At 37.8% G+C, this 14,744-nt stretch overlaps 1 protein-coding gene across 11 annotated transcripts in view; it reads left to right on the top strand.

The window, feature by feature from the left end:
• LOC308190160 (DGAT1/2-independent enzyme synthesizing storage lipids-like) overlaps window positions 1–14,744 on the top strand; it is a 36,457-nt gene that overhangs the window by 3,806 nt on the left and 17,907 nt on the right. For 9 of the 11 annotated variants that reach the window (XR_013946947.1, XR_013946948.1, XM_080581178.1 and 6 more), the window contains 5 exons: window positions 906–1,239; window positions 3,651–3,815; window positions 8,782–8,975; window positions 11,055–11,115; window positions 12,824–12,963. Coding sequence is in view for 2 of the 11 variants with exons in the window: in XM_080581178.1 (XP_080437304.1) it covers window positions 909–1,239; window positions 3,651–3,815; window positions 8,782–8,975; window positions 11,055–11,115; window positions 12,824–12,963 (891 nt within the window). In the remaining 9 variants the exon portion in view is untranslated. Of the gene's footprint in view, window positions 1–905; window positions 1,240–3,650; window positions 3,816–8,781; window positions 8,976–11,054; window positions 11,116–12,823; window positions 12,964–14,744 lie in introns of those variants that run through there. The other 2 variants (XR_013946949.1, XR_013946946.1) reach the window with 2 other exon arrangements.

Here is a 14,744-nt window from a genome sequence, read left to right as displayed (position 1 = left end):
TTTTCCAAAGATATTTCTCTTGTTCTAGAACTCTAGCTAAGATATCCCAGCATACAGGTTGTCTCAGGTTTGTAAGATGAAGTGAATAGCAAATTTTCCCCTAAACCCTACATATCAGAGAAAAAAAGTGTTACTCCAGAACTATACGAAGTATGAAATATCAGCCCAGAGAGAAGTAACACTGAAACTTCTTAGGAACTGGCACGGAAGAAGGTTCGTATGCATAGACACAATAAATCCTGAGCAATTAAAGCTTTCTGAGGACTTTTTGTGATCTTTTTCTCCTCCATTGTGGAACCTCCCTGTGTTGTCTTCTGGGACTTGCATTTCATGATCTGTAAGTTTCCAGATGCAATTAAAAGTTTCTACATGAGCAAGACTTGCTTACTTGAGGCCATCTTCTTACTGAGTCATTGTATGTTCATGGTTAGTGCAAGTGTTTGGTAGGGTTTTTGTAGCACTGAATTTGAGATTGTACTGTTTCCTTCTGGAGTAAATGCTTGTGACAAAGATTTGAGTGTACTGCATATGACGTAGGACAATAAATTATACTAATCAACTAATCAATGCAGCTTTCTGAGAACTGGAAATAAAATAGATGTCCTGGATCTCTATAAGATGTGCAGTTTTTAATGAGAGAAAATAGCTTGAGAAGAAAAAACCATTCTATCTTTCTCAAATTAGAGCTGTCAGCATTTCCGCTACGCAAAAATGACCGAAAAGAATCAAGTAATGGTTTTGCTGTGTGAACCATTCTGTTTCTAACATGGCCTACTGGCTTGTGTAGTACATGGTATACAAATAAAATGCATCAGTATTTTGTATGATTATGCAGTATACGTAGGTTTATGGCTGTCTTTTTTAAGGCTTTATTCATCTGCATTTTTTTTTTTTTGATTAAACAGAGGATGATAGGTGGAAATGAATCCTGTACTGCAGGACCAATATCGCTGTCCTACTTAACCTGTGTGGCTCACTTACTGGGAGAATGGACTGGTGTGGAGCATCTTGAAGATTATCTGGGTTATACAGTCTACCTTTCATGGTTGCTGCTTCCACTTGCAATAGCTTTTATATTTCCAGGAATTTTCTTCCTCACCTTTATCTACAGTACTGTTATCCTTCTAAATATTTATAAAAGGAAGAGGAAATTAAGTGGAGATAATTCAGGTAACATTTGGGATGGTGCAAGAAAAATGTTGACTACCATATGGGATCGACATGGAAGAATATGGCATGGTAAGCAAGATCTGACTTTTCATTAAAAGGTGCTGAAGCTCTTATTGCTGGCTTTACCTTTGAGGATTATCAATGTACATCTGATTGTTGTTGCTGTTGGATGAAATTTGAAATTCAGGCCATTTTTTTCCCCCAAATCAATGACTGCCAGTTGTGCTTCAACCATTGTAGAGTTGGGAGAAAAAGCAATTGAGACTCTTTTGGATGTAAAGTTTTCAGTCTTGCACTTTTATTCCTTTTCTGCTACCTTGAGATCTTTCATCTAGCTGAATATGTGCTATTTTTCAAACTGTTGAATTGTTTTTCTTTTTTACTTTTTAATAACTACTGGATTTTCCTCATTTCAGGAGGACTTGAAATGATAGCTATGTTAAAAATCAAATTAATTTGCCATGTCCCATGAACTTTTTAGCAAGCAATAAAAAACAAAAACCTTCTTTCTGTTCTTTGAGTGAATATATGAACACTGGAAGCTAAATGACAGTTACCTAATAGCTAATATTTCTGCGCATTTGCGTAATTTAATTACAAGTAACCAACGTAATGTCAAACAGTGGCTAAAAGGAACCCTCAGCATTGGTTCATTCACTAGTTACTACTTTAATTTGACTTCAGAGCCCAAAAGTGTTACAGAACCCCACTTTTTGTATTTTCTTTCTCTCTATGTATTTTTGACAACTGCTTTCTCTAGTAGAAGAATGTCAAAACTAAGGGCTCTGTTCCTTGTCCCTCTACTATTATATCTTTTATAAAGACAGACTTAATAAATGATTTGGCTTTTCTTTCTAAGGAAATCATAAGCCTCTTTCAGAACCATTCACTCTAAATGCAGCTAAAGGAGAAAGAGATGTTTAAGAGCAATTTACATAAAGAACAAATCCTTCTTGAAAATCATCTCTATTTGTTCTCCAGTCAAAGGGAAGAGGGTTTTCAAGGCATTGATAGCCAGATGGTGCAGCGGCTGTATCAGATGGGCTTTGTAAGACTAAGATGTAACTTTCAAATCTGTGAAAGTACACTAGATCAAAATCAACAGCAAAATCAAAGAGCTTAAAATGCTCACTTCATAATGAAAAGCTATTTACTTTTTTCATAAGAAAATGATTTTTTAAGGCCTTGGCTCTTTTCATCCGTAGTAACTTTTTTCTTTTTTATAAAAAGCCTAACTTTTTATTTGCACAGAAAATATTCTTATCCAGTCCATCATCTACTGATGTGACTTTTTTTCTGCCCTGGCAGCTGCTTCCACCTTCTCTGAACACTTCTCTTACTAAATAATGAAATGTTTTGTGATATCTGTTTTCCCCACTTGGTTAATTGATATATAACAGGAAGAACTTTTCCTCCTGAAATCTCACAGCAGTGGGAAAAAAACCAATCAAACAACAACAACAAATAACAGAACCCTAAAATGGTGTGTGATACCTGTAACCTGTGCAAATGTTAGACACAGGTATCATTCTGGTTGTGCACAGCTGGCAGGGAGCTCAGCTAGCGGTCACTTGTGATGGCAGAGGTGATAGGTAGGTGTGTTTGCTATAGGTTGCAGCTACACAGGTGTAGAAAGTAAAACAGTGGGAGAGGAGCCAAAAGTACAGACAGAAGTTTAAAAAAGAGGGGCGTGGGGGGATTCTTCTGATAACTTCAGAAGTGGCAGTTAAAAAGAAAACAAAAACAAATGCTAACAAAACTGCTCAGTATTAACTGAATATGTTTTGAACTGGTCTATTTTGTTATTTTGTGCTAACTGAATATTTTCTTCACTGTTAACTAAATGAGAAATACAAGTACAGTAAGAAACTTGTATGTGTTCGTGTATGTTTCAATTGAGCACATAAAGCCTCAGACAGCTTTTAGTGCTTAGTGATGGAAAAAATAGAGCAAGTATAACTCTGAGATAAGTAACAAAGATGAGCTTCACATGCTGGAATAAAAAGAGCCACATAAATGGATGTTGTCATGTCAAATCTTCTTAAACAGTTACTCATGGCAATGAACTTGACTTTGAAAGGTAGCTAATAGCTTGAAATAGTAGCGTTTCAACACTTCTATCCAATCTGTATTTTGATTTATCTTGAATGATTGATTCAGAGGGCTACAGCCTTGAAGGCAGTGAACTGAAAAAAATAAGGTAAAATTATACAATAGTTGAAGAGATCCAGGCTGTTGTTTTTGTTGTTGTTGTTCTGTCTTCCTTTAAATGTAGATCATCTGATTTAAATGAAGCTTGTATTTCCTGTGAAAGCAACTTAGTAAATGCTGCAAGTCACCTCTTGACATTTTAGCTGTCACTTTGTTCTAACACTTCTCAATGGATACTGGTTTCAGCTTGCCAGCTTGATGCAAGTTAGTTTCTTTGCGATAGAATTGTATCATACTTTGACGTCCCTTATGTCTTTGATTCCTAACAGGTTACGAGATTTGTGGTGATGAAAAAATTCCAGAAGGACCTGCACTTGTTGTGTTTTATCATGGAGCTTGTCCTGCTGACATTATCTATTTCATATCTAGACTTCTTTTAGAAAAGAAGAGATTCTGCTACATAGTAGCTGATCATTTTGTCTCCAGAATACCAGGTAACATGCTTCATTATAAACGATCAGTTTGAAAACTCCATAGATGCTTTTTTTTACAATGTAAATAATGAAAGTTGAAGTGCAAGAATACAGCTTTCAGAACAAACTCTCAGACAAATGTAGTTGATGTCTGTTGGAGAACAGATGTTCTCTGTAAAGAGCATATTCAAGAATCAGTTCATGCAATTGGCCCGTGCAGGAATGGGTTGTACTCCTGGCTGGGCAACTCCTCTAACAACTCTAAAGTGTTTAGAAACAAAGAAAAAGAGGCAATGGGAGAAAAATTTGTCTTTGTATTAATTGATAGCCAATACTTCAATGAGGTGTTTCCTCTTTTTTTTTTTTAATATAGGCAGAACGAGTGGTTTATAACCTGATTAAGAAATACACTGGAAGCAGTGCCCTTAAAATTGGTGACATTAGTATGGGAGAATAGGGGATGCCTTTGTGTATCCCACTCAACTGAGCATGGCGGGCAGTTGAGACTATCCCCAAGAAGACTTTAAGTAGAATCTTGCCCAGAGGAAAGCCGTGGCGGTGTCCAGGTTTGTGTGAAACATGTAAAAAATGAAAAGTATGTTTAGGGCAAACTTTTGGCTGGACAGCCTAGGGAAAAACCATGCTGAAATAAGTCAAGTTAGTTATGTGGAGATTTAGTTTTTTTTCTTCTGGAGGGGTAAGAAAGGGCAGTTGAATTTCCAAAATACATTAGTATCCAGTTCTCTTCCCAAATAAAATTTAACTAAAAATCTCATAATTTGTCTTGTGAATTTATAGGACTGTTACGTAATGTACTAATATACAACATCAGCAATGCTTTTACTGAAAACAGTTTGTATCAGAGAACTAATTTTGCCATGAAATTATTTCAGCCTTAATCCCTAAACACAGAACCTTTTCATGTGGGTAGTGTTAGGTCTTTGTCTCTACAACTGCTTTTGCCAGTAGACTAGGATTTGGGTTGATTATCAAACTTTTTGTATACATCTGACTAGTGCAATCTATTTCATAGTTTATCGGGTATAATATGGAGTCAAATATAATAATTATGTACAGTTGTTAATTAAATATTAGTTGTGTACCCTCAGGAAGATCACTGGCAATACCAAACTGGAGGAGCATTTGACCATCCAAGGGTTAGAGCTGGTATTCAGAGTAACTTGACAGAAAAAGACTGGCAGAAACATTACAAAGTTCAACAAAAGTGAATGTGAAATTATGAATTTGGGATGAAATAATCCCATATGACAGTACAGGTGAGACTGAGTATAAATTGGCTTTGTCAGGAAGGAGTTCCTTGTTCTAGTGGACAACAAGGTGAACATGAATCAGCAGTGTGCCCTTGCAGCAAAGAATGATAGAATGGTTTGGATTGGAAGGGACCTTAAAGGTCATCTAATTCCAACCTGCCTGCCATGGCCAAGAAAGAAGATTGAGTGCATGCTGGCCTTTTTTAGCATGTGTGTAGTTGAGGGAAGAAATTATTTCTCTTGGTTTGGCACTTGTGAGAGCACATCTAGCAGTACTGTGTCCAGTTTTGGACTCCCCAGTATGAGAAGGACATTGGCATATTAGAGCTGTATTCAGTGGATGACCGGAGGCTGGAGTGCACAATGAGGAGAGGCCGAGAGAACTGGATTTATTTGGTCTGTAACAGATAAAGGTGGGTGGAGATATTGCTGTCTTTGATTACTTAACGGAGGGGTGCAGAGAAGTTGGAGACAGATTCTTCTCAAAGGTGTACAGCAGTAGAGTGATAGGTGACAGACAAGCTGCAACACAGGAAATTCCTGTTAGACAGGTGGAAAGGTATTTTATAATAAGGATGATCGCACACCTGAACAGATTCCCCAGCTACTCTGGACAAACTCCATCCCTGGAGATTCTCAAAACTCAGCTGGCTGAGGCCCTGAGTAGCCTGGCCCAGATGGACCACTTTGCATGGGAGGTTGGACTAGATGGCCCTTCCAAACTAGATAACTCTGATTATGTGAATGATTTAAGGCTGTTAGGGAAGACAAGTCCAAGGAGCCCAGATTGTTGTTCTGGATTGTGTCTCAAAGCCTGTACAGTAATCTGTGACTGGCAGCGTAGGTAGGTGGAGCTTCTCTTGTGAATCAAACCAGAAAGATGGCCATCCTTTTATCCTAATACATTTAGACACGCTTGGATCAGATGATTTACTGATCCTTCTGTTTTTATGATTTGTGAATCTATTATGAATAGCCGTGAGGAATGGCTTGTCCCATGAATCTGAATCTTGGACCCATGCCAGTATGCAGCTGACAATATGCAGTCTTACTGCTTCCTCTGCGCTGGGTGCTTCTGTACTGAATTAACTGTGATTAACTGGATCGTATTTATAGAATATTACTGTGCCCCCTGAGGGATTCATGAGCCTGCAAGGGATCAAACAAGCTTCTCCTCTTAAGTCTCTCCTAAACTAATAGAAGAACTCCTCTAGATACCTGGAAATTCCTGTTGAGCATTGCCTAATGCATCTCTCTTTCATGTAGATGCAAAAGGAAATTGTCTCAATTTATACTAAATCAGTACTATGTATGCTTCTCTTGCCTGTCTTTTTGGGGCAGAAAGACATGGAATGCAGTCCTTGAGCTAATTTTCTTTTTTTTTCTTTCCTTTTTTTTTTTTTAATACTAGATGTTGGTCACAGGGGAAAAAAATCATTCTGGTACTCCCTGGTCCTTTAAATTCTCATCTGTATAATACCCAGGATTATGTTGATTTCTCGAAGGTTGAATTAAAATGAAGTCTTCTCCTGAATAGTGGGGAATAGAAGAGTGTGCTAGGGCAAAGGGCAGAGTCCAGGTTGAACTGTTGAATAAAATCAACTTTGGATTTCTTGGTGTTTGGAAAAATTGGCATACCTTGATGTTCTGGCTTTGCGTTTAGGATATTTTTTATTGTTTGAAGAGGAAAAAGTAGATTCCTGGTGGTTGTCATGCTATAGCCAGGTACTACCCCAGTGCTTCTTATGATGACCCTTACCTTGGGTGTAGAGTACCCTGGCTGTTTCTCCCAGACCACTGGATTAATTCCTGTCTTTCTGCTGCTCTGACTTGCCAGGTTCTTCCTTTCTGCTGTTGGAGTAGAGGTATTAACAGTAAAGTATGATTTGCTGACTAGACTATGAAATACAGCTCAGAATATAAGGTTTACAGTAAAAGTCAAAGGGGGAAAATATGGCTGAGGAACTTTGTGGAGACCTGAAACCTCACCACTGTTCCCTACTACAAAATATGGCCTATATTCTGTTCCTGTTTGTTTGTTGTTTTTTTTTTTTCTGATCTATGAAATGGACAGACTCATATGGTGTTATCCCTGCTCCTCCTGCATGTCTGCTGTGGAAAGGAAAGCTATTTTCACAGCTCCTTGGAGTCCATCTTCCTGCGTGATTCTACCTTTGCTATGCCTGTTTTGTATCTCTCCTGATTTCACTGACAGAAAAGAGCTGCGAGATGAGCAGCTTCCCATCCCCAGGTGCATTCCAAAGAGCTTTAATGAGTTTGGGAATGTAAAACCTTGTAAAAATTAAAAATAAGCTATTTAAAATCCCAGAATCAAAACACCTGAGAGAAATGAAATGTGAAAAACTAATTCAGGAGTCACCTGTGCAAATGGTACTAGATGAAGCCTGCCAGTGTTGCATGTGGTACAAAGCAGATACAACAAGCTGTGAGACAGCTACAGCAGAGCTTGTGTTCTGCTGTTATGCTCATGGATAGATTCTGATTGTGTGTATGTAGAAATCAGGAGTAATTATACTCATGTCACCTACAAAGATTCATTGGAGTTTAGCTAAGAATGAACTGATGATATGCTGCCTCATGATCTCCTTCCAGAGTCCTTAGTTTATGCACTGTGTACAAAAGGACAGAGCTTTGTCTTCTTAGCTGTACCTTCTTTTGTGTGTGTATGCAAAACAAATGCCTGTTCGTGTTAACAAATCTTCGTTTGCAGGGTAAAAAAAAAAAAAAGGTGATCTGTTATTGAGGGTTAGACTTGACTAGATCAGTTCTGTGCCCTTGTTTGTAGTTGATCGGGTTAAGTTTGGCTCAGTGGGAAACTTCAAGAAAGAAATAATCTCTCCCATGCTCCTCAGTGATCTGAAGCTCCTGTTTCAGTATGTAGTACTCACAAATGCTACATAAATTGAAAAATTATTGGTGTAAGTGAACATGACTGGCTTCCTGCTAGTTGTTCTTTTACATTAGATTAGTTGTCTAAATTGAGCACGTGTGTCCATTTGATGATCGTAAGCCATTTTTGATGTTCTGCTGTTCATTGAAGAACAGAGTAAGTATGACACTTCACATTTAACGTATGAGGAGTTTATGTAACTTTGCAGTTTTAGACTTTATTAAATGAAAAATCTTCACCTAAGATGTGTATACGCAGTCCGGGCTCACCAGATCCTTCTGTGGTGAGCTGCTGTTATTTTCAGATGAAAAGCCACCTGGGTACTCAAACTGACCCGAGGATTCAATCCCTGCAGTGATCAGGAACACAGGGAATGCTAAGTTCTATTTGTCATCTCCTTGTGCGTGGACTACTCTGTGTGTTAACAAAACAACAGTTTGCTGGAATTTTCTCTTATTGGACTTTATTTGAAAAGTAGAGCATGGGCAAGGAGACAGTGCCCCAGAGCAGACTTAACTACTCTGAAGGGATATATGAAATATGCCACAGAGTTCTTGCCTTTTTTTTTTCCCAGTTTCGTCCTGATTGTGAGATAGCACGTGCCTTTACTGGAATGGAAAACATAAATTTTCAAGTTTTTAGACTTAAATTTACAAGCAGAACTTAATGCACCAATCCTTCTAGCAATATCTTTGGGGTTTTAGGCTAGCAGACAAATTTTAGCCATTGTGTTCTGTCTTGGCAATTTCTGCACAATGATAGTATGAATTAATGTGTTCTGAATTGATATCATCTTACTTTGCAGGTTTTAAAATATTAGTTGACGCATTTGAAGTTTTGCATGGACCAAAAGAAGCATGTGTCAATACTCTGAAGAAAGGCTATCTGTTAATTATTTCTCCAGGTGGAGTTCGGGAAGCACTTTTTAGTGATGAAACATACGTTATTATGTGGGGTAATCGAAAGGGCTTTGCTCAGGTTGCCATTGATGCAAAAGTGGTAAGTATGACTTTTCGCAGAAGAAAAGCAAAACAAACGCTCACTTACTGGTTCTTTCTTCCAGGGGAAGCTGTTTTGATTATCAAGTATTTGGTGTTACGTTGCTGAGTGTCATGAATACAGTCTACTTGATTTTTTAACTAAATTTCAAGACTTTTGTCCCTTTTGTTAGAAGATTTTGGAGTCACCTACCTGGGAATAGTGTGGTCAGGAAATCCAGAGCTTAAAAGAATAAGAGATGAAATCCAGGATAGTTTCTACTTTGTAAGCTTGTGCTGTTTTATACCTACCTGGTCAGGGTTGTGACGGATCTGAATGGCTGGAAAACAAAAGTATTTCTCTTTTTCCTACCATTGAAGTACACTGTGACTCAGCAGACCTGCCTGTGCTGTTGTAGTCATACTAGAAGCACTGGCATTATATACTGCATTGGTATTTATATGCTAGTAAGGGATGTCTGGGGCATATAGCAGCAGCAAGAGCTGCCGCTCCTTGGTGTGAACTATTTCTCTTCAGTTCTGTCAAATATTAAGCATTGTCTGGGGTCCTTGTAGACAGGTGGTTATTTATATGGGACCGACTGTGAAAGGCACAGAAGTGTATGATACATTTGAACTGTATCTATTTTAATAACCCTTTCAGAGTCCCTCTCGTTCTATTTGTACTTGAAAGATGTATTCATATGTGTATAGGTGTGTATATTCCTGATTTAAAACTGTCGCTCCAAGAGTTTTATATGTAGGTACTGTCAAAGAGAGACTAGTTAAATCTCTGAATTTTATACCAAACTAGAATACTTTTAAGACCTAATTTTAAATATATTTCACTTTTATCAGGAGGAAGATAACACAGTTTACAGGATATTTTCAACAGATTAGATTTTACTAATGCACTGTAATAGCATACAAAAGGCCATACTTGGGGTTTAGCTATGCTTGTAGTGCTTATATCTATTTTATTGAATGTATATTCAGTTCCTTTGTGCACTCACAAAGATCTTGCAGCTTCAATTCCACGCTCCTGCCCAATAACTGAGAGATTCAGAAGAATATAAATAGTGTTGGAGGCACTCTTAATCATGAATATAATTCTTCTTGGAAAGAAAAATGTTTCTGAATGTCAGTACTGGGACCTTCAGCTTCCTTAGATTGTCTCTCCTCAGCAGTTTGCTTGCCAGAGTTACTGCCATATAAACCAACTTGGTACATGCAGAAATCTCTTATTTCTGTGTCAAAAGCAAGCTGTTCCAAAGAAGATGGTTCTAGAATAAGGAAATGCATTACCATTTGTCTTAGGCAACTGCACTTCTTATTCTCTATTGTTGCACTGGATTATTTATAAACTTTTAAAACAACTTTTTAAACGACTTGATACCTGTATGAAAAGTTTAATTTACTAACTCATTTACATGCTTTAAAAAAAAAGTTTGAAAGAATCTGGATGTGTGAAAATCTTAGAGTTCTCTTTTTGATAATTTGTTTGTAAATTGATGTTAAAAATCTTCATGTAGTAGAAAGTCCCTCCCCACGCAGTCCTTGTAAATCTTGACAGCTGTTTGCAAGTTCAAAAACAGCAATAAAAGCTTAAAATATTAACACCATTCCAAATATTCATCAGCAGAAGTGACTCATGGACCTGTACTGAATATGACACATCATGTGTGAAGCAATGCAATCAGCACAGTAGAGCTGAATCAGACAAGTTTAGGGTCCCAGTCCTGTCAATTCTTTGAGCATAACTATAAATTAGGGAAGAGGTTTAACCACTTAATTCACAAATGTGCAAATACTTCTAGACAAGAGGCAGCTTAAATGCTTCACAGGTTCTAAAAACCTGTGCTGCTTTAAGAAAACGGACTTGCTGAAACGTTGCAGTATTTGAAACCTTGCAGTATTGTCCAGGCCGAAACTTCATGGGAGAATGTCACACAAGAACTTAATGAATCCTTGTTTTGCTCTCTGTATGTCCTTGTATGACAAACACTTCTGAAATTAATTTGCACATTGGGTTTAAGTGAGGTAGGAGTCTTTTAGATAGTGTTATCTTCATTGAATTCTTAATATTTTTTTTCCCTCCTAGCCCATCATTCCTGTGTTTACACAAAATGTTCGAGAAGGCATTAGGACATTAGGAAAAATAAGTAAGATATTTTATATATACTTTTTGTAGTTTATTTTTCCATATGTGTTTAGCCCATCTCTCTAGAAATAAGCCCCATATAAATCTGAGATTTGACATAGCCTTGTTTCTTGAGGTTTGCTCACCAGCAGAATCCAGAGATTTTTATTTAGATTTAATATCAGCATTATATGTGGTATTGGCTCACCTAAGTTATTGTCAACATGATAATGTGCTTACAAAAAGAAGTAGAAGAAAGGAAAAAGTAGCCAGAAAAAGGCGAATAGCTAATGTCTGCTAGACCAACTCTAGGTCTTTTGCTGTCTGTTAAGAAGCAAGGGTTTACAGCTGACAGTATCTTTAAATATTCTCTTAATACTCTATGCTTAGACCTCTGTCTTCAAAGGGTTTGTAATATATTTCATCCGTAGTTAGTATACTGTGCAGCTCTAAACCTGTAGTTTCTCACAAAATCTTGCTTTTGCCTGCTCTCTTTCCTCGTTTTTGGGAGTTCCAGTGCATTAATAGATGGGTGTTTGTCTGAAGAGTCCACCTCTGGGATAATCATATCTCTGCTGATCTGCTCTTGTTAACTGCCCCTGCACCTTTTTTTGTGTTCTTCAACTTGCTGCTAGCAGAAAGGACCTGAACAGTCTCCTCTGTACAGCATGTTCTCTTTAAAATATGGCATCATCATCCTAATCAAAGGACTGCAGGACAAAACAGTTCTATTTCATTTCCCCTCTAATTAGAAGCTATATATTGCATGGAGAAAGCCCAGGCATCCAATGTAGATGTGCAGAGTGATTCACACATTCTCCAGATTCTACAAAAATAAATAGCAATTAATTGTTACTGTGTTCTAGAGAATCTTCCCAAACTGTTTAAGCCAGAAAAATATTGTGACTTGTGTAATACAACAGAGGTGCTAGACGATTTTAATTCTTTTCATTGCTGGACACATTGCTCTTGCTTGAATAGTATTTGAGTATTCTTTGTTCTTATAAGTTGTGTACAGAAAAATTTGTGTCTGTCACTAAAGGTGTTTTTTTTATGCCAACACTAAGTTAAAGAAATTTCTTGTCTAAAATTGAAGAAGAGAATATTAGCACTCATTTTGCGAGGAATCTGTTCTAGTTGCGTTTGGGACAGATGCTTAGGAAGTGACATGAGGAAGAAGTGTCCTCTTACAGCTGACTTAATTTTTTTGTTGTTTTCTTCTTTGTGTATTGTTTCACCGCAGTGAAGCAGTGTGTGGTCTGAAAGAGCAATTCAGCATTTCAGCATGACTGGCTTTTAGGTAGATAAGACTATTTCTGATCCTTTAGACCTCAATGGGATTAAACTGAACAGTCTTCTACCAATACCAGTTTCTTATGCTAACCTGTAAAATTAGCTAAATGGTAACCCCTGTTGCATATGTTCCCTTACTCTCCAGAGGCAGCTATAGAACTTCCTCTGCTTTCATCTTTGCAGCTATTCTTTGGGGGGGATATTTCACACTAAATTGAGTTTGGAAGCAAGTCTTATGTCAGTGTTAATGCAAATTTTGGAAAATGAAAGGTGGAATAGTGCTTGAGATGACACATTTGAGAATCTGGGTCATGGGCTGGATTACTTGACAATCCAGTTTCAGTTTTAAAACATGGTGAGGGAAAAAAACAACCTTGTGGAGTAATCTGTGTCTCTCTCTTCTCTCCGCCCCACCTGTTTTTTTTTTTAAATATTAGAAATACTTAGAAAACTATATGAACGTATTAGATTGCCAGTAGTTCCTATGTACGGTGGGTTTCCAGTCAAGCTTCGTACATTTGTTGGAGAACCCATTCCATATGATCCAAATATAACTGCTGAGGAACTGACTGCTAAGGTAAGACAGATTTGCATATATATATATTTAAAATATTTACTGATCTGGTAGAAAACACTGGAATATTCTTGTCAAGATAGCAATTCCTGTCATAGAACTAGTTGTAGAAGTTGATGGAATCGTGGTAAATTTTGTGCTTGCTTATCTCTAAATATCCCTCCTAAATGCGGGTGTATTGCTACACCTTGCAGACGTTCTAGGCCTTTTAAAGTCAATACTGTACTCTTTGTTTGCTTCAAGAAACAACTTGCTTTGGGGCCTAAGGAAGTTCAGTCATACAAGATTGCTCTGGGCTGCTAAAGAAAGTCATGGGCTTCATCCAGGGAAAGCGTTCTGGATCTTGATCACTTAGAAAATTACCAATGAAGCCTTTAAAATACAGCAAATCTGAGGTCACAAACTGTTGAAATTCCATGCAATGGAACAACTAAAGCTGAATCATTTCATGGCTTTGTACAGTCTGTTTCCATTTCTATTTCCCCCAACTTTTCACCCCAGAAATTAACTCTTTGAATGTTTTCCTTCTTCAGATTTAGGTGGTTTGTAGAGAAGCTTGTCAGGTTCTCATATTCATTCAACTTATGAATAGATTTCACAGCGCAGATATAAAACGTGTGTGAAGCAGTCAGATTGAGGGCACTGAACCAGCCGTTTTGAAAGCTTCACAGGGGGTCATGTTTAGCGTTCTAAAAACTTCATCTGAAAGATCTTTGTTTTTGACAATGCAGGTGTCAGTTCAGTTTTCTGTCATCACCTGCTTATCCTCTCATTAGATCACTGCAAAATGACTTCTTGAAATGTTTATCTGCATTGTCTTATGCCCTGTTTATGGCAAACTGAGTGCTTCTTCTGGGGGTTCAGTCTGACAGAGCCTCAGCACTGTTGGTTTGCAGAAGCAAATGGGTGTGTTTAAGTGACTTTCAGCCATGCTTTGGAATCTTATATTTGTACACACCCTCGCTTCCTTCTGCCTTAAGGGTGCATTCTACTAGATAGAGCCCATGGAATATGAATCCCCTAGAATCCCACAGTGATTTTAATGTGCTTCATCTCATGTTTCAGACTATGGTATGGTATTCGTTTTCCCATTATGTATAGCAAAAAAAAAAAAAAGTGAGCTTAATAGAAGCTTTACTCCTGTAAGGACATTTAGGACATGGACAGGGACCTGCTCCCAGGACTTAGCAATTGATCACTTACTTCACAGGAACAGTGAGAGCTTGTACCAAGAATCTCTTCCCCTTGTTGACCCATGGTCTGCAAAAGCAACAGGTCTCTGTTCTGTCTCATGCCTTAAGAGTTTAAGAGTCTGTGCTTCTGTAGACAGAACAGGAAAGTTGCTGTGTGTCTTCACCATAGCTTTTGTGTATTACTGCTTTTCAATGTTCCCAATACAGGTATTATATAATAGAATGGCTGTTATTAACTTCTGGGCCTGCTACATTTTTGCGTGCAAGCGAATAATGTGGTCATATGCAGTTATTTAGGTTTGATCTAAGCATGCTTTGCTGGACCAGTTCCTTTAGGGGACTTGGATGCAGGGATAATTATTTTGTAAAAGCCAAATATACTTAGATGGGTCACAATTGTGTTTCCAGTGCTGCTTCTGATCCTGTGTAGAAGCAAAATTCTTGCATACCAAGTGTTACTGATGCAAACCTGGGCATAGACAGAAGTTTGAGTTGCAGTACAGTATACAGGTACTGACATGCTTTATAGATCTAGGTCTCTGCTAGCTTACTCCATCACCATTTTACTATTGCGTATCACTAATAGAGCTT

The sequence above is a fragment of the Anser brachyrhynchus genome (assembly GCF_964034855.1).
Source record: "Anser brachyrhynchus genome assembly, chromosome: 2".
NCBI lineage: Eukaryota > Metazoa > Chordata > Aves > Anseriformes > Anatidae > Anser > Anser brachyrhynchus.
The sequence above is the reverse complement of the archived record's forward strand: the minus strand, read 5'-3'. Positions and strand labels throughout refer to the sequence as shown.